The sequence below is a fragment of the Poecilia reticulata genome, linkage group LG9, assembly GCF_000633615.1.
Source record: "Poecilia reticulata strain Guanapo linkage group LG9, Guppy_female_1.0+MT, whole genome shotgun sequence".
Taxonomy (NCBI): Eukaryota; Metazoa; Chordata; class Actinopteri; order Cyprinodontiformes; family Poeciliidae; genus Poecilia; species Poecilia reticulata.
This window is the reverse complement of record NC_024339.1, coordinates 14737924-14755564: the sequence shown is the minus strand read 5'-3', so window position 1 is coordinate 14755564 and position 17641 is coordinate 14737924. Positions and strand designations below refer to the sequence as shown.

The following is a 17641-nucleotide window of genomic DNA, read 5'->3' as shown; positions in this document are numbered from 1 at the left end:
ATATATTTCTTTTTTAAACGTTTATCAATGCTTTCTAACTTTCAACAAATCAGGAGGAATCATTTCATCATATTTCACAAACTCTACATTACTTACTGATTTAGGAATGTAAAACATTCAGATGTTGCTTTTACACTTTTGAGCAGTGAATCTTCAGGGCTGGACCTGATGCTCTCTGAGAGGAAATGTGTCTGTCCATGTCTTGCATCACTTCCTACACTTGTTGTATTTTTGGGTCTGGCACAAAAATATGTGCCAACTGATAACATTTGCTGAATTTAAAAGGACTGAAGTCATTGCTTGTAGTGCGCGCAATTGGCTCTTTGAAAAGATGCAGATGGTGCATTTAAAACACGGAACATACAGGAGAATTTGGTGAATTTTCCCCAAAAAGATTTATTTTGTAGCATTATAGCAGTTTAGTACTTTTCTGGGGTGTTTTATTTTTTTGTGGTGTGTATCAGGTCTGTAAAATACCCAGGAAAATGTTCTTTACACAAAATCATAACATTTTTACTTGATTAAATCAGCAATTAAAACTGCCTTTAAATTCATGTACACTTGTGAACAACATTTTGTCTCACGACTAAGCATTACCATGCTTCCTGTTTATTCTGTTGATCCTTATCAATTCTGTTCTTTTTCCATCACATCATTTCCACTTCCGCAGGATATGTGGAGCCCCCAAGAATAATACAACCTGTTAAAAGGACATATGCATCCGTGACACTGGAGTGGCACTATGACGAAGACGATCCAGGCCAGCGGGCATTCATCACTGGTTACCTGGTAACAGTGCAGGAAGTGCAGACTGATACTAGTTTAGGTCATGCTGCAAGTGAGTTCTGAGGAAAACTTTAAATTACACGAGGACTGCTGTAATCATCAATGTATATAATATAATCTCAGATAAACAAAACCTTGTGTCTACCTAGCTCTATTCAACGTTTCCGTGAGCAATCCCCGGCAAAAGTCAGTAACCATGGAGGGTCTGCAGCAGGACCAGGAATACGTCTGCTCTGTGAGGGCTCTGACTACAGTTGGGCCCGGATCAACTGCCAGCATTACCATCAGGACCAAAGTTAACAGTGAGCTTCGTTCGATCCAGGACTTTCACAAAAATATTACAGTTACCAAAATGAATCAATTAAGCTTGGATGTCTTCGGTTTTCCCAGCTCGCTGAATTCTGATATTTCTCGGATTCTCTCTGCAGATTTTTCCCACTTAGCAAAGATCTTGACTCCCATCCTGCTCCTGCTGGGCTGCACCGTTCTGCTGTGGCCACAAAGGAAAATGTGAGAGATGGGAGTGTTTAGATTTACTCCAGTACGTTTATATTCAAATTTTTGCAGACCTCTGGGATTTTGTGTGTTTCCCCCAGGTTAAAAAATGGACTGAGGGAGATATTTACTTATCCTGCTGGTATGAACATCAAAACTCCTGAGTTTGAGAGCTTCTTGAATGAGGTATGGATAGACTTTTCATTAATCTCAAAGGAAGTTTAGTTTTAATTTTGTTTGCTATAACTACATTCAATCATGCAGCTTTAGTGGTTTTTAAAATAAGAACTGGGTGGAAAAGTTCGAATTGTTTTTTTTAGCATCTTCAGTTCAAATATCTCATAAAAAGCTGCACACCATCTGCAAATTTTTTGGATCCATCAACATTTTCTTGGTATAATTCTGGCTGAATGTCTGACCACTGCTGACCACTGTTCTTAGCAGAATTGGTGGAAGCTGGTATAAATCCAAATTTTAAGCATAGTTCACAGATTTCTGTTAAATTGAGGTCAGGACACACGCACGCACGCACTGCGTCTTTTCTCACACCGAGTTCCGACGCCCTCCTCTGATAAAAATAATCATAAAAATGACTTCAGCTTTTTCCAGAAAGCATGTTTTTTATTTTTATAAATATATTTTTCTGAATTCTGGTTTAGACTGGTCAGAAGTTGCAGTCTCAGAGAGAGGAAGAGTGCATCAGCTGTGACATTGAAGTCTTGACAGTCAAACCTTTCTGGCATGAAAGCTCAATCCTGACGGATCCTGACGGTACGAACACAACGTGCTCGCCTTCTCCCCAGTCGTCTCTTCCTCCTTCCTGTCCACTCCAAACAGGCTACCGGCCTCAGTCTGCTGTCCTGCTCTGCCAAACACCCGCCCATCAGCAGCTCAGGTGCATTGCAAACAAGAGCTACTTGAGCCCCATCACTGAGTTTAGTGAAATCAGATCCAGCTTTGAGTCTTCCGACTGCCTGCAGGGATCATGTGCAGGACTTTATGGTTACATCTCTGATAGTTAAACGCAAAACAAACAATGTTGAGCCTTCTTGTTCTCACATTCAAGAGTATAAAAACTCTAAAAGTGGAGGCAAAATGTTAAAACCTAGTGCACTGTTGTTTCTAAACCTAATTTTGTGATTTTTACCACACTCTTAACATGCCTTGTGGTTGTTGTGTGTTTGGTGTCAGATTCTTTCAGATTGCATCACGGCACAGCAGTGCAACGAAAGCAACTCACTTTACAGATCATGATAAACACAGAGGGAACTAGAAGTTTTATCTACAGGATGTAAAGAGAGAGCAGGTATGGGGGAGGACAGATGCAAGCTGGAGATTAGTTAAAACAGTTTCAAAAACTAGTCTGAACTGTCTTGAAAGTGAGATTTAATGTGAAATGTTCATCTTAACCACAGGCAAACCTTCTGGTTTTCAGGTCACACAAGGCAATAAAACATTTAAACTTTTAGTTGCAGATTTAATATGATGGTACGTGAATGTACTGCTTTCCCCGGAAAAAGGGTGCATTGCATTGAGCAGGGGGTCAGTGACTCCAGCCAGAGGGAGAAACGTCCTTTCAAAGTATGTTTGTGTTGGAATGGACCAGTCAAAGCCCAGGCCTAAATCGCATTGAGAATCTACGACGAGATTTGAAAACTGATGTTCACAGATGGCTCAGCGTCCGACATGTCTGAGACTGAGCTGTCTGGCGAAGAAGAACAGAAAAACATTTTAGTCTGTAGCTGTGCAAAGCTGTTAAAGAGATAGTGAACCACTGAAGCCCTGCAGCTTTAACTGCAGTGTGGTTTCAGAAATATGTGACACTTTGTGTTGGTCTACCACTTAAAATGCCAATCCAATATTTAAAAGTTTGTTGTAAATACTTTTTGCAAATATTAAGTGCTTTATGTCCCTGAAATAAAATCAGTTGTTTTTTGTGTTCTTTGGAGAAAATACCAATGGAAAAGAAAAGTTCAATAGAGAGAGGTCACGACCTTCTGCTGAACTCAGTTCCTTGTTTGTAAATCCTGTGACGAAGGGATCATCAGTTTCACTGTAAATAAGTGTAAGTGTAATACGGAATAATAAAGCCATTGCTCGTTAACTTCTGCTGTGTAGCAACAGGAAACTCAGTAACAAGATTCTTGTCTTTTAAAATAACCAACAAGCTGCTGCTCTTGTACATGAAGGGATTTTGCAGGAAAGCACACAAAGCAGAGCAATCAGCTCTGAAGGCCCGACTGCTCTGAAGCAATCAGCTGTTAGTTCCAAATAAAATGAGTTACAAATCAAACTAACAGGTTCAAAATAAAACTGTTCGTTTCATTTTGTGTTAAATTTGTGTGCAAAGAACTCCAGGAAAAAAAACAAAAAAAAAACAACCTTTGATCTTGTGTATTTTTATTTTCAGTAAGTAATGTTTTAGACAATGTCTTCCTGCCAAAAAAAATAACCAGAAGGAACCATTACAATTTAACTACAGTTTTCACCGTTAGTGGCGTTGTACTGTGGACTGTTGCCCAAAGCAAAAGGCTGGTGCACAAGCTAAATCCATCAGTTAATTGTGGCCTGAACAACTTTTCTATTTTTATACATGGGTATTTGACATGCCAGTTGTTAAATGGTCCTATTTGCTACTGAGAAAAGAAAAAGTAAGTTAAATGCTTTCTGCTCTGCATCTTATCCTGCCTCAGTATCTCCGATAACTTCTTGCGTTGTAGGGCAGCAATAGGAAGGGCGTCGCTCATGTTTGAGCCAACACTGTTTTCTACCATGAAATGTCTGAGGTTTATCCGTTCATCTGGCTGTTTTGCAAATGATTAATGTTTTGCAATCCCCAGAACAGATGCTTATCTTTCACGTTATGTATCATTTTGTGCATGAAAAGGAAAACTGCGTGCGAGTGTAACGCTATTTATGTCATGTTAAAGGTACATCTTGTGTCAATGAAAAACAGCCAAAGTATCATGAGAGTACCAGGTTGGCATTTACAATACTTCTTTTGTGTGTGTGTGTGTGTTGTTGAAATAAAATGTAATGCCCAACAATTGCTCTAGAATTCAAATACATAATGCATGAGGTTATATGAGCTTTTATGGTATTTTATTTTATTAAAAAAATAGCTTTTTAAACAACATAGGCTTCCTGGGCTCCAACTTTACAGTGAATTAGCTAAATTCAGGAACCAAAATCATGGCACAATTCAAAGATTAGCCAGAATTTAGCTGCAATTTAGCTGAATTCCTACATAAAAAACAAAATGTATCCAATCTCTTTCGACGCTCTGCTCTTTGAATACTGGAGAGAAAAGCAACTGGACTCGCAGTCTGGACTCAGACTGCGCTTTTTCATGAGAAAAAGCGCAGTCTGACCTGCAAAACTGTGTTTCAATTTATCTGCCTTTGAGTGAGCAAAGGTCACCAGCAGACCACGGTTCAGTTGAGTCACATCCAACTGATTCATTCCTTTTTTCAGGATGTTTTTTTTTTTTTTTTTTTTTAAAGATTGTCTTCAGAGAGCAACATGGGCTTCTTGATGTTCATCCTGGTTTTCAAAGATGCTGAACACAACACATGTTCATCCTCTTCACACAGGCATCTTCTGTTGTGCCCTTACTCTCCGCTTGCTTTTCTTTCTAAGAGACAAGCAGAAGTTACACCAAAAAGCCAGGAAGTGTGCTTTTTTTCCCTCTCTCTCTCTGTGAGGTGAGGTGCAAAGTTCAGATATGTGCCCAACAAGTATTTAAGGAGGAGCCAACAAGATCAGCAACTCTGACACACATCAAGTTGAGGCCCGTAAATACTCGTGTTCCAGCTTGTGTTGGATTTTTACCGTTGCGGTGGCGACGTCATGCATTTCCAGAGAACGGCGTAGAGAGCGAGCAAAAAGGCAATGAACACAGAGGCTGCGATTGCACCTAAAAACACAAATATGATGAGATTTAGGCACGACAAGCATAAGGTGTCAATCAAGTTTATTTGTATGGCACATTTTCAGCAACAAGGCAGTTCATAATGCAGCTTTGTAATTCTTTTTTACTCAGTAAACTGGTTTCTTCATGCAGAAAATGTCACATGACTTAATGCAATTATTTTTTTTTGACTCACAGCACAAACACTCTGACAATTTTTTTTTAAACAGAGATATATCATTGTTTAATTTTTTTTTTCATTTTTTCACAACTCAGGCTTTAACTTTGAATTATTTTTTGCACCTAAAACTACAGCAATATCTTCATCAACACAAACGCATCACATTTCTTCACAAAAATAAACCACCTCCCAGCATTTAAATTTGTAATTTATTGAATAGAAACGCTCATTTATTACAGGATTTGTTTGACAGGATGCTTAAAGACTAAATGAGCAGGCTTTCCATTAGTTTAGGGATATTTTAGAACAAAGAAATGATAAACCAAACACACATTTTCACTCTTTTTGTGCTAAGTTTGCTTAGTGAAAGAGTAGTTTTTAATAAAAATGATATATTTCAGGGTGTTTGTCTGATACGCTGTTCTTTTAAACTGCTGACACAAAGGTCGACTGTGAAACAGAAAAGCTGCTCACCAGGTATGATCCCGTTGGTCCTTGTTAAAGAATCCTCTGTGTTGGACGGATGAGTGGCAGCTGCCCTGGAAACTTTAGGAAACCAATACAGAGAAACGTAAACAAAACACTAACAAAACAGAATTTCAAAATGGATGTACGTTTATTGATGCGAAATGTCGGTAACATTTTCTAAATGTATACGTTTTTATTATTCGGTTATTTCTGTGCTCAAGATCGTACATTTTAGTTTGTTTTTTTTCCTATTAACCTGGTTTTACAGAAATAATTAGGATACATCCAAGTCAACACAACTACCATTTAGGTCCATCTTAAGGTATAAAAGTAAACACTTATCAGGATTCGTTGGTCTGCAGCCCCTTCAGGCCTGACACAGGATGACGTAGGGCTTAACTGAATTTACCTGAAGTGGACTGACTGGATCTAATGTCTGTTTGGCACTGCAATCTGATCTAGATGTAGCAATCTTAAAGCCCCTTTGTGTTTATTGACACCATCTGCTGTGAAGACCCTATTGTGCTCAATGTGCATGTAAATGCAGCATATAAAACACAACCAACCTATCTCTAACCAGTCAGCAGCTTACCATTTACATCTAGAAGCTCTTCTCTCAGATTTGGGTCAACCATCTGAAATGCAGCAAACATATTGTTGCTTTGAGTAAACAAAACAGTAGGGCAGAGATTCCAGGCAGGGCAGAGGCAACCACTGGTGTCAATGCTGTGCTCAACAGCACCTGCTGTCTCAATCAGAGCTTTAAACTAAAAAGAGAAGAACAAAAAAATCACAAGGAAAACCAACACAAGGAGCAGACCCTGCTGCTCACTGCAACACTTGAAAGTTGCTGCTGGAAATCAAACAATGCGTGGACATCAGAGCAACAACGTGAGCCAAGATAAATGCCATTACTTGATCGCATGTTCTCAGGTTTGCAAAAAAACAACAAAAAAACAGTGCAGTTTAGAAGAGCTACAACTTCTAAGCTGGATTCCCAAACTCTGCATGTTTTGGCACAAAATCTCTGATCAGAAACGGGTAAGTCGCTTATGAACTTCTTCTAACTCCTCACCTTTGAGATGAAAGTTTGCCGGACGGTAGCCGAGCTTTTGTTTTCCATCTTTGTCCACATTTCAGAGCTACAAGTTCAAACCGCTGAACTGCTGGTTGCTTTTTTTCAGTTCGCTGCGATCTTCAACGCGTGTTCGGTGATGCGTTCACGGATGTCCTTCAAACTCGCATTTTACAATTCTCCATAAAGATTAATTTGCGGAAACTTCAGGTTAAATTCCTTACCTGTAGTGGTTTAAAACACATTAGGACTTACAGTTGGATATTTTACCCATATCCATAATTTTTATTTTAAATCTGCGCTGAGGGGAAGATGGACTTCATTCATTTGGCAGCAAGAATCCATACAAATATTCAGAAATACAAAAATGCTAATTTTGATAAACGATGAGGAATAACATTTTTAAAAATTATAGTTCTTAGTTAATGACACCGGATATTTTTTTTTCTTTTAATAGTACAAAACTTTCTTTTTAAATATTGCTAACCAAATTTAAAGCTTACCAAAAATATTTATGCATAAACATGTATAAAACCTTGGCAGAAGAGATTGTCATTACTTTTACTTTATTTACATTATTTTAAGAGCACATTTTTATTTTTCATATGGGGGAGTTGAGAAACACACTACTTTTTTTTCTTTTCATTTTTTAGAGAAATGTTTTATTTGCACAACAAAAAAAGAGTGTGCTTTTTTTGTTTTGTCTGGATGAACAGACAAAAGACCAAAACATATCTAAATTGAGCTAATTGGATCCTCTAATCGCTTAAATAAAAGCTTGTTAGCTACATTTATATACCTGGCAAACAATCCAAAAAATTTAAATGCGTCTCCTCTTTTAAAGCACCTATATATGTAAACTGTTCGTTCTTTAATTTCCTTCTTTGTAACGCATTTCTCACAGCAAATTAGCAGCTTCTCCATCCGGGATCAGCACGGAACGGCTCCACAAATTTGGCCTGATTTTCTGCAACTGTGGATAAATATATTTAATGCTTTTATAAATAAAAAGAAGGGACACAACAGGCATTTAGATTTTTATCTGAGCATGAATAAATGCTCTGTAAATGACCTGAACAAGCTCACAATGCAATAAACCAGTGCCGATAAAGACAGAAAATGATCTGATTTTAAAAGTGAAGCTCACATTTGGATCAAAACATTTAATGCAAACCGTTTAAACCACACTGTTCCAACACAGCGGCCACTGGACCGGAGCTTACAGCATAACACCAGAAAAACGTTTTCAAAAGACGAAGTCAGAGATCTGGAAAAACAAAAAACGAGAAACTCACTGGACAAGCCTCTCGTCAATCTTAGTCAAAAGTAAAGCATATCAAAGTTTAATGAGGTGTCCGTCGTGAGAAACATTTTGAGCTTTTCTCTGCATTGCAAAAGAGACACACAGCAACAGTCTGCAGATATTGCACCAAAGTTTACACTGTAAAAGCAGAAAGAGCAACAGACGGCACAACAAGCTTCTCCAACACACAAACACGCAGGCACTCAGAATCTACACAGACTGCAGCTGTATGTCGGATCACAAATGTACACAATGAGAGCAGAGAAACATCTGAAACGCAGATCTGAAGGCAGAGTTTCATCAGAAATCATAAATATGAAGCAAACGGTGCTCGCGGCACGTGAAAGTCAGAAGTGGAGTGACTAAAACCCATCTGGACGTGCGTGGGCTCCTGTGGGGGGGGGGTGCGGATCTGTGTTTCGAGAGGAACAGAAGACGAGTGCAGCTTTTTCTGAGCGGGCAAAACTCTGTTCAGGTGACGTGTGTGTGAGTTTTGGATATCAGAATGATTAACATGCTTAGGGATTTTTAATATATTTGACACCAAATCTTCTACTCCTCTTCGGCTTTAAGTCTCATCATCACACAACACAATCAGCCAAGGCAGGAATGTTGAAGACTTCATTTAACATCAGACAGACAAAGGCATTAAAGCAACTAAATGTAGCAATGCAGCGATGCTTAAAATTTGACATAAAAGTCTGCAAAGTTATGATATCGTGTCCTTCAGAGTCTAATTGAGATTATAGTACATAAAGACAGCGCCCCCTGTTGGACATATATGCCTCTAGCTACAAGGAACCCAGTTTTGACATGTTGAATATATGAGATTGTCAGTTGCTTTGAAGCAAAAGCACACATGTGGTTAATACTCTGTCAATAAGTTTAAGAGATCAAGATATTAAGTTTAGATTCAACCTGAATAACATTAAATGGTTTGAAGACGTTCTAACGACACACCGGCAGTACTTAACGTCACGCTAAAATATTCTCAGTTGGTCAGAATCACATGGATGTTTCACCTTTGACAAGGTTTGAAGCATGATTCAAAACTGTTACTTCCTCCCACTAAACGCCTTCAGTCCTTCAGCCCCCATCACAGAGAGGTCCCGTTTAAAAGCGGCCACCGTTTTTCCTGCTCCCCATCTGGGATTGGCACAGCGTCCCGGTGGAGAGCACGTCGCTGGTGCATGATGGGGGTTGTAGGAAAAGCAAAAAGCCAGAGAGATGTTTCCACAAGGACGAGGCGGCAGCATCACATGATTTCACAGCAGGAGTTCTGTTTCCGTGCCTGCAAAGGTAGCAAAGACCACAACGTTCACTGTAGCAGCAGCATGGACCCGGTTCAATGTTGCAGGAGAGTCCGCCATATTTACGGTCTTGTAGAAGGCTTTAGACTGGTTTCCCAGGTGCTCCGACTTTGACACGAGATCATCCAGTTTCTCTCCTCTTTCCAGCAGACTCTCCATGGTGTTGTGCTGCAGAGGACAAAATGTTGTCATGAAATAGAGCAGCACAGAGATTATTATTCAAAGCCATCAAATAGGTCTGTAAAAGTCGCATAAAATGAGGGGATCTTATTTAAAAATATGACGCCTGCAAATCCATACTAAAACGTAACAGATGTAAACTAAACTTTGATATTAGTGTGACAGAAATGACTGTTGTTGTAAATTTTTAGTGCTTTTTTAAATAGAGTGGCTCAACAAATCATTTGCTACTTAAACTTTTTCAGAACTTTCCAGAGTATATAAGAAGTTTAGATTTCCAACTCATTTCATCATTCCTTGCCTTACTAGATCAAACATTTTTAGATCTTTCCCTTGAGTTTTTTTCATAAAACTTATTATTAGCCTTTTACTGCTTAAGTAGTAATCTGGATCTATCTGGGTTGTGAAAAGACTGAAACAGGTTTACCAGTTTTGGAGTGTGGCAAAGGGTAAATTCACTGTTTGTTTTGACATCTGGATTAAAATAAATCTGCTCTTTCCTTTATTAGTTGCCATCTAGTTCCGACAGTAACTTTACCAAGTTAAAGGTTTCGGGATGGATTGATGCTCTTCAGCAGACATAATTTTTATGATCAGTTCGCGACCTTAAAATTTGACACAGATGCACCAAGTCCAGGTTTTTGTATTTTTTAAATATATCCTTAAAAAAGGCTCTAAAACATTTAAATACTGACAGATGATGATCAAAACCATTTAAAAACTGTTTTTTTTGTGTGTGAAAGCAAGTCAAAGCTTGTATTATTCACTATTCTAAATATTTCTTTAAGGCTTTAATTTGATTTGTTCTTAATCAGTTTGAGTTGGTACAGCTGAGGATGCGCTGCATGTTTCCCATCTTAATTCAGCTGAAGCTTAAAGGACAGACTCATCGGTCTAATTACAGCACACAAACAGACAGTCCGGAAGGAGGTGGCAGTGTCCATTAAACTTCATTATGGGAACAATTACAGTTCAGCTTCTCAGTTTGCATTGTTGCTGGCATTGCAAGGCTTCGATAGTCAATCCACAAAAAACTGAAAATATGTCTAATGCCTAAATACACAGAGGCATCAACACCCATTTCGTATTGATTTGGAGTCACTGTGAAGAGGTTTACCAAAATGATCTTCGTCTCATCCAGTTCCGCTTGTACTTTGGTCATGGCGTCTGCTTCCCTGGGGTTCTGAGGAAGAACAACATCCGGAGCGAAACCAGCCGTCAGCTTTAACACGACTGTCTTAAAAATGCTTCAAAATGATTCAATTTGTCATCTAAAGGGACACATATTTATCTTTGCAAAAAAAAGTTTATCAACATTCTTATTAGCAGATATTGAAACACGTGACTCAAGAAGAAATCACCATCTTAATATAGCAGGATATTCAAACAGGTTTTAGCATGGCAGCTAAACCTACCTGGTATTTTGAAAGGTGAATGTCCAGACCTTTGTAGCTTATAGTGTCAGGATTACCAGACGGCCAGTCTATACTGTCCACTCCCCTGGAAAACTCTTCCAACACCTACGAACCGCAAGACGTTTTAAAGAAGTACCGCAGAAAGCAAAATGATACCAAACTGCTTCGTTTTCATCCCCACCTTGTCGAGCAGAGTGAAGCAGACCCTCTGTGGGTATTCAGAGTCTGAGATGACCACAGCACTCAGGTTGTCGTTTCTCACATACACATGACAAAGATACTCTGCAAATATAAATGCAGTCCAATTAACTCAAGAGAAATTGAATAGATAATCTTCATTCTTCTTTTGGCAACTTCAAAGACTTTTGAAACTTAAAAACAAACAAACAAAAAAAAAAAAAAATAGCTGAGAGTTTCCTCATAGCTGGACTCTGAAAGCCCGCCTCCTTTATGAGTCATTAACAAGCAACTCATACAGGACAGGGAAAACAAAGGAATGTAAACAAGAAACTGTTTACATTCTGTTTACTGGGTAAATGATTCCGGAAATAAATGGCGGAGGAATATTAAACAAGGAAACATGGAAATGTTTGAGGGTTTTCTAATAACAAGAAAATGCAGTGAAAATAGAAAACAAATGAAAACTCTGTTTTGTTTTCATTTGCACATTCAAAGTGTGTAATATAAATCACATCAGCAAAATATAATCACGCAATTTACAATCAGAAACGTTCTTACCTTGCTCTTTGACTGAGGCACGGGTTCCGACAGATGTTCGCTCCGCAATCAAGGCACTGGTGAAGGTCATGAACTCCTGAACACTAAAGGTACAAAAGATGATTTTATTGCTCATGGAAAAACGGTAAACAATTATTGTAGAAATAAAAAAACAACAACAATAAAAACAAATTTACAGAAAAGGCCGCCACAAACTCTGCAAGAACAGACCTGGGAGGACAAACTGGAATCACTGGTTTAAAAGTCCTTGCTGTTGGCTCTGAATTTATTAAATGGAAGAAACTTTCTTTGCATGTGGGGTGAGTCTGACAGCCAAGTTATGGATATGCTGCAGTGTGAGGGACCTGTAAGGAATTATCAGAACTTTTGCACTCGAGTTCTTGAAATCTCCAGATTGGAGAGAGCATAACAACAATGTACTTCCAAGTCTCATTTATCTGGAGACAAACTGAATTTGAATAAAAGTGAGAAGTAGAAGTATGTTACTTAATGTTTTTAAAGAACCCATTCAAGTTTTCTTGGACGAAATTGTTTGTTTTGATGTAGAATTTGCCTAAAAGACGTAAACATACCTATGTATATTGTTTTTAGGGTGGGGTTTTTTTGTATTTAGAGATCTAGAAAACAAACGCTATAAGAGACTTTCCATAAAATGTAATCGTTTGGGACAGGCCTGTCTGTAATCAGCGGTCAGTAACGCTCACCTGGAGCGCTGAAAGAAGCTGAAGGAGGACAGGTCATAGGCCGCCTTGAGCAGGTTGGCTTTGGTCGCTCCTTTGTAGAGGACGCTGAGGCTGTAGAGCTTCATGACGCCGCAGGATCAGGTCTGGTAAGAGGACACGGTGGTCTACACAGGACACAAGCAGGATCACATGAGAGTATTTTATCTCTTAGCCAGCTCAGCGACTGGAGACAAGTTAAACCACAAGCGAAAGTAGCCTCCGTGCCGACAGATGGAAGGGTGTTTACGGTCTGCTACGTTTACCGCTGTAACTGACAGAGAGTCACGTAGACTTTTGTTGACATAAATAATCCCTAAGTTAACTTCATAAAGACTTTTTATTAAAATACTGAAACTAGTTAGCCACATATGCTATATGTTGTGAGGCCCGAGCTAACTTACCGGGACAAAACGGTAGCAAAACCCCCTCAGTTCCCGTCAAAACAACACAACCGACTGAAGGAACATCGACTGAAACTCTCAGATATGTACGAAAAATAAACCGTGACTAAATCAGAACGCAATTTTATTTATCTCAGTAGTTAAATTAGAACTTCATTACTCAGACACTCCTATCGGAGAGTTGACTCGGTGGAAACAAACGCGTCGCAGTCTCTTCTTCCCCTCTGAGTTTAGGGTTGGATCACAATTACAGATGAAAGCGACACCTACCGGACAGGAGTATGCAACGCAGAACAAAATAAAGGAAAAGGGAAAAAAAAAAGAAAAGAGTAGTAAGGAAACCAAAAGAAAAGAAAAGAAAGTTTAGCTGCAAATAAAATTCAAAAGTCCTGTAAAAATACAATTTCAATTTTTCTGTGTTGTCAAAGATCTAAAGATTGGTTTGATTTTTAAAAACTCATTTATTTGCCCGTTAGTGATCCATATTAAAATTCAGGTCAAATCAACCCATTCATAAATTAAAGTTCTCAATTACTTGAGGTAAAAAGAATTTCTGCATAACTAGGTAATTTGGAAACCAGCTCATTCATTTGAAATTATAAAATTTATAGTAATATTTGTATTATAACATCACTCTTGCTCTAACCACACTCTTGAAAAGCTTTACACAATCAACATATTTTGTACCTTATTGATGATACTTTCATCTCAAATAAATTATAAACTTTGCTTTAAAACATTAATATTATATTGAGCAGAAATAAGAATATAAATAAGAATTAAAGATTGTTTTATGTATTATTATTTTCAGGATATATGAACATAACATTAAGTAAAGGTATAAAAATACCTGTCCCACATGGAGACTGATTTATTTTGAGGCCATGTAAAGATCTGTAAGCAGCTGCAAAGTTGGTACTTTACTGTTTTTACAAGTCTATTTATTCTAATGTTTTTTTCCCCCCTTTCTCTATAGTGAAAAATTACGGTAAACAGCCATGATGGAAAATGCACTTAATCTAATGTGTTATTGTGGGCTTTGTTAAAGACCAACAACAGATGCCACGTCAAAGTTTCTCTGCTACACTGCCATCTCCTGGATTCAGTTGGTCTTAACTGTATTGTTCAGTATAATTTTGAGAGGCATACATTTGGGCCAATGGCAAACTGGTCAAAATATTTGTATAGATGTTTAAAATTGGGCCAACAAACAAATAATAAATGAATCTTTAAATAATATCCTCACTAAGTCCTGAATTTTCTGTTCTGTGCCTGCACACTCTTTCTTCTGCATCATAATCTTCGATATAGAGAGCGAGAAAACTGCTATTGGTATATTTAGCAGTGTTGTATTGTTAAAAGATTAGATCTCATTTTTTGAGGCATTTAAAGCCAAATGTACGGTGGCACCCGTACAAATGTAAGGAGGTTTTGTGATCTTTCACAAAAGGTCAGAAGATGGTGGAATATTTTCACCATTTTTATTCATTTTACTTTTGCATTGGCCTTCTTGAAACTTTTTGAAATTACCTTTAGTATCATTTTCTTAAACTATTAAAAAATAGTGAAAGTCAAAAGAAAAAAAAGTCTTTTGACTTTGGGTGTTTGTCTATTTTGAGTCCAGGAAAATGCCTTATTAAGCCTCTGAACTCTCTGACCTTTGAGTCATTCAGACATTACATGTCTTTGGGATAAACCAGTGTTGTGTTTGCACTTAACAGACTTTAGATACTTTACTAATAACTTTTAACAAATACATAATTAAGCCAAGAAACCCAAAGCTAAGATACTTGGACGAAGACTAAATTGTGTTTCAGTTCAAAGATATTTTAGATTTTAAAAAAAATCTTTGAGATTTTGTCAGGTCTTGGTTGATACTTTTTCATAGACCTTACTCTTCTTTTGTTGTCAGCTTATGAATTGTTTTCACTTCTGAGCAAATGATGCACATTTAAAGGCGCAATGACTGAGTAGAAAATAATAAACAAGCCTGAATTCGTTAGACATTCAACATACATGAAGAGCCTTTGATCAAGACTACTATAAGAGCTGAAATAAAAGGCAGCTCAAACATAAGGAAACTAAAGCTAGCTTAAAACCATTGCGCAATGTTGTATTAAATGTATCTTTAATTTAGTAATATTAATTTATTTAGTTAAATTAATTTATTCCATGTTTTTTTCAGTCAACCAGCTGTTTTTTTCAACCAAAACATGGTTGCCTCAATTGATGTTGCCTCTGGTAATCTTGCTCCATTTAACAATTTCCTCCTGGCCACTTAACTTGGGGTAAGTAAGTGTTTTCCATGTCACAAGTGTGCCTGTCAGTGATTTCCCAGGCAACACAAAGTGGAAACCGTTAAGACTTTGGGTGCATCTGTTGGATCACCTACAGCAGAGGGAAGAAAGGTTGTGTGTTTCCAAGAACTGGTGCTAGTTTTGATGAGAAACTAGAGCAACGCAATCAGCAAGGAGTGCAGCCACGGATGGGAGGTTATCTTATGTTTTTTGGTTCATATATTTATTTTTCATCAAGCCTGTAATATCGGTGGAATAAAGGGCTTGCTTTACATTTCTTTTTTAACTGAGAGCTGTGGCACTTTCAGAATGTCAATCAAGAATGAAGAAAGAAGAATAGGACTTATTTTTTAGGCCATGTAGCCTGCTCACGAGGATGAAGATGTCAACATTTGCTTTTTTACTTACTTGAGCATATTTTTAGACATGTCTGACACCTTCAAGAAGGGATGCTTGTGTTCTTGAAGGAAAATCCTTTCCTTTTTGCATGTAACGTCTACAAGAATGGAGGAGAATACATGAGCCTTTTTTCATGCCTACTTCCTAAGTGATTTTATTTGACTGTCAACAAGTCAGAAATGTAAATGTTTAATCACAAGCAGGCTGGATACATAGGTCTTAAAATATTGGGCCTACATCTCATTAAAAATTAAGCGATTCTTTTTTTTTTTTTCTGTTTTTTTTACATTTTATGCACGGACTCCAAGGCAAAACGTCACCTGAGGCAGAAATTTGGGAAAGTTCCAACTCCAACGGCAGAACGCTGATGGTTGGCAGGAGAGTCAGGATTTAACCTTCGTTCTAAAGCGATGGATAAGGTAATAGTTAAAGTTTAAATCCAGCGCAAACTTACATAATCAGACAACGGGTCATGGGGAACATCAAGGAGCCTAATTTAGGTTGTGAATGTAAATAATAAAAACCCTGTACTCAATAAAAGTTGGAGAAAATGATGTCTGCAACATGATTCTAAAAAGAAACAATGCATAGGAACTGACTTTAAAGATGATGCCTGATATGATGCGTCATATGTAATCTAAGAACGTGTTTGGTTATGTCAAAGGTTACATAAAAAAGATTGTATCGCAGAAGCCTAGCCTCTTGGATTTAGAGATAAGACAGAGGGTGTGTGTGACTGTGTGCAAATAATTAAACAGTTCTCAAGGTAATGCTGCCACTATGCACAGTGAGTAATGGAGCTTCGAAAAATCCAAAGGTTTCTGTTAATGAAATGCAAAAAAGAGAAACATCTTGGGGTAACCAAGTCTCTATAGCAATATTTATGGTAAAAATCTTTCCTTGACATGTGTGCCAGTACATGTAGATGATGTTGCTTACAATATTATAATGCTATACTACATCTGTGGTTAAGATCATTCAGGTTTAAGGCTCAAAAGACCAAAGGTCTAATGTCAGCTTTGGTCAGTTAGTTATTTTATATGGGTGCATTAAAATCAGTCAGTCAAATTTTATTTGCATAGCAAATTTCAGCAACACGGCATTTCAACATCGTAAAGGCATGAAAACACAAAGTCATGCAACATAGAATAAACAACTGAAACATTAGATTTGGTGAAGTGCCATCGTTAAATTCTTAAATCTGAAAACAAATACTGCAGTTCTTGGAGGAACACAGGTCACACTGCAGAAATTCATTCACCCACTTTTGTTTAGTCTTCCTGTGCTGCAGGGGCATGGTGCCTTTCTCCAACCATCAGTGGGTGTGAGGTGGTTTAGACTCTGGACAGGTCAGCAGTCCAGCCCACAGAGACACAGGACAGTTAACCAGGCACACACACAAATTCAATTTAATTAATCCTATTCCAATGGGAAATTAAAACTCAGAAATAATTGTTATTTTAACTGCAAAATGAATTTTTCACGTGACGACTTTACCTGCTAGGCTTCTCCCCAATCACCCAGTAAAACATGTCTAGGAAATTATTAACTAAAATATGGCAACAGAGACTTTATAGCTATTGTTTTATATCATGTTCATATTGGATTTTCGTTAAACTGAGGCAGCACATTTGGAAGTAGAACTAGGGCAATTTGGAAAATGCACAGAGACCGTCCAAGAGGAATATCATATCAGGCTTTTATCTTGATAAATTTGATCTCTCTTTACTCGCCACAACGCTCAGATGTCGTAGTCATTGGATGCCTTGTTTGAACTTATAATCTGCATAATACTCACAGATTTAGTCTTGATTTCACGGCTGTCATCATCGTTGCTCTGGGTCTGTAGCTGACTTTGTCAAAGACAGCTGGAGATCCATCAGGCAGGTCTCTGTTCAAACAGCCGGCGTGAGTTAAATTAACTGGATAATCATCTATCGACAAGCACTTGGCACATGTTC

At 37.9% G+C, this 17641-nt stretch overlaps 2 protein-coding genes across 3 annotated transcripts in view; one reads left to right on the top strand and one right to left on the bottom strand.

Annotated features, from left to right (window-relative positions):
* osmr (oncostatin M receptor) overlaps positions 1-4402 on the top strand; it is a 9249-nt gene extending 4847 nt beyond the window's left edge. The window contains exons 13-18 of one of the 2 annotated variants that reach the window (XM_017306754.1): positions 671-838; positions 936-1088; positions 1215-1296; positions 1383-1467; positions 1941-2052; positions 2473-4402. In XM_017306754.1, coding sequence (XP_017162243.1) covers positions 671-838; positions 936-1088; positions 1215-1296; positions 1383-1467; positions 1941-2052; positions 2473-2576 — 704 coding nt within the window. In that variant the 3' untranslated portion in view covers positions 2577-4402. Of the gene's footprint in view, positions 1-670; positions 839-935; positions 1089-1214; positions 1297-1382; positions 1468-1940 lie in introns of both variants that reach the window. The other variant, XM_008418111.2, reaches the window with a different exon arrangement.
* A 3538-nt stretch (positions 4403-7940) lies between these two features.
* Positions 7941-13217, bottom strand: ykt6 (YKT6 v-SNARE homolog (S. cerevisiae)). The gene is made up of 8 exons (XM_008418109.2): positions 12985-13217; positions 12566-12708; positions 11862-11944; positions 11305-11405; positions 11124-11228; positions 10826-10891; positions 9595-9696; positions 7941-9509 (listed from the first exon to the last, which is right to left on the bottom strand). Exons 2-8 carry the CDS (start codon positions 12667-12669, stop codon positions 9474-9476), a joined length of 597 nt encoding a protein of 198 aa, XP_008416331.1. The 5' UTR covers positions 12670-12708; positions 12985-13217; the 3' UTR covers positions 7941-9473.
* Between the last annotated feature and the right edge of the window lie 4424 nt (positions 13218-17641).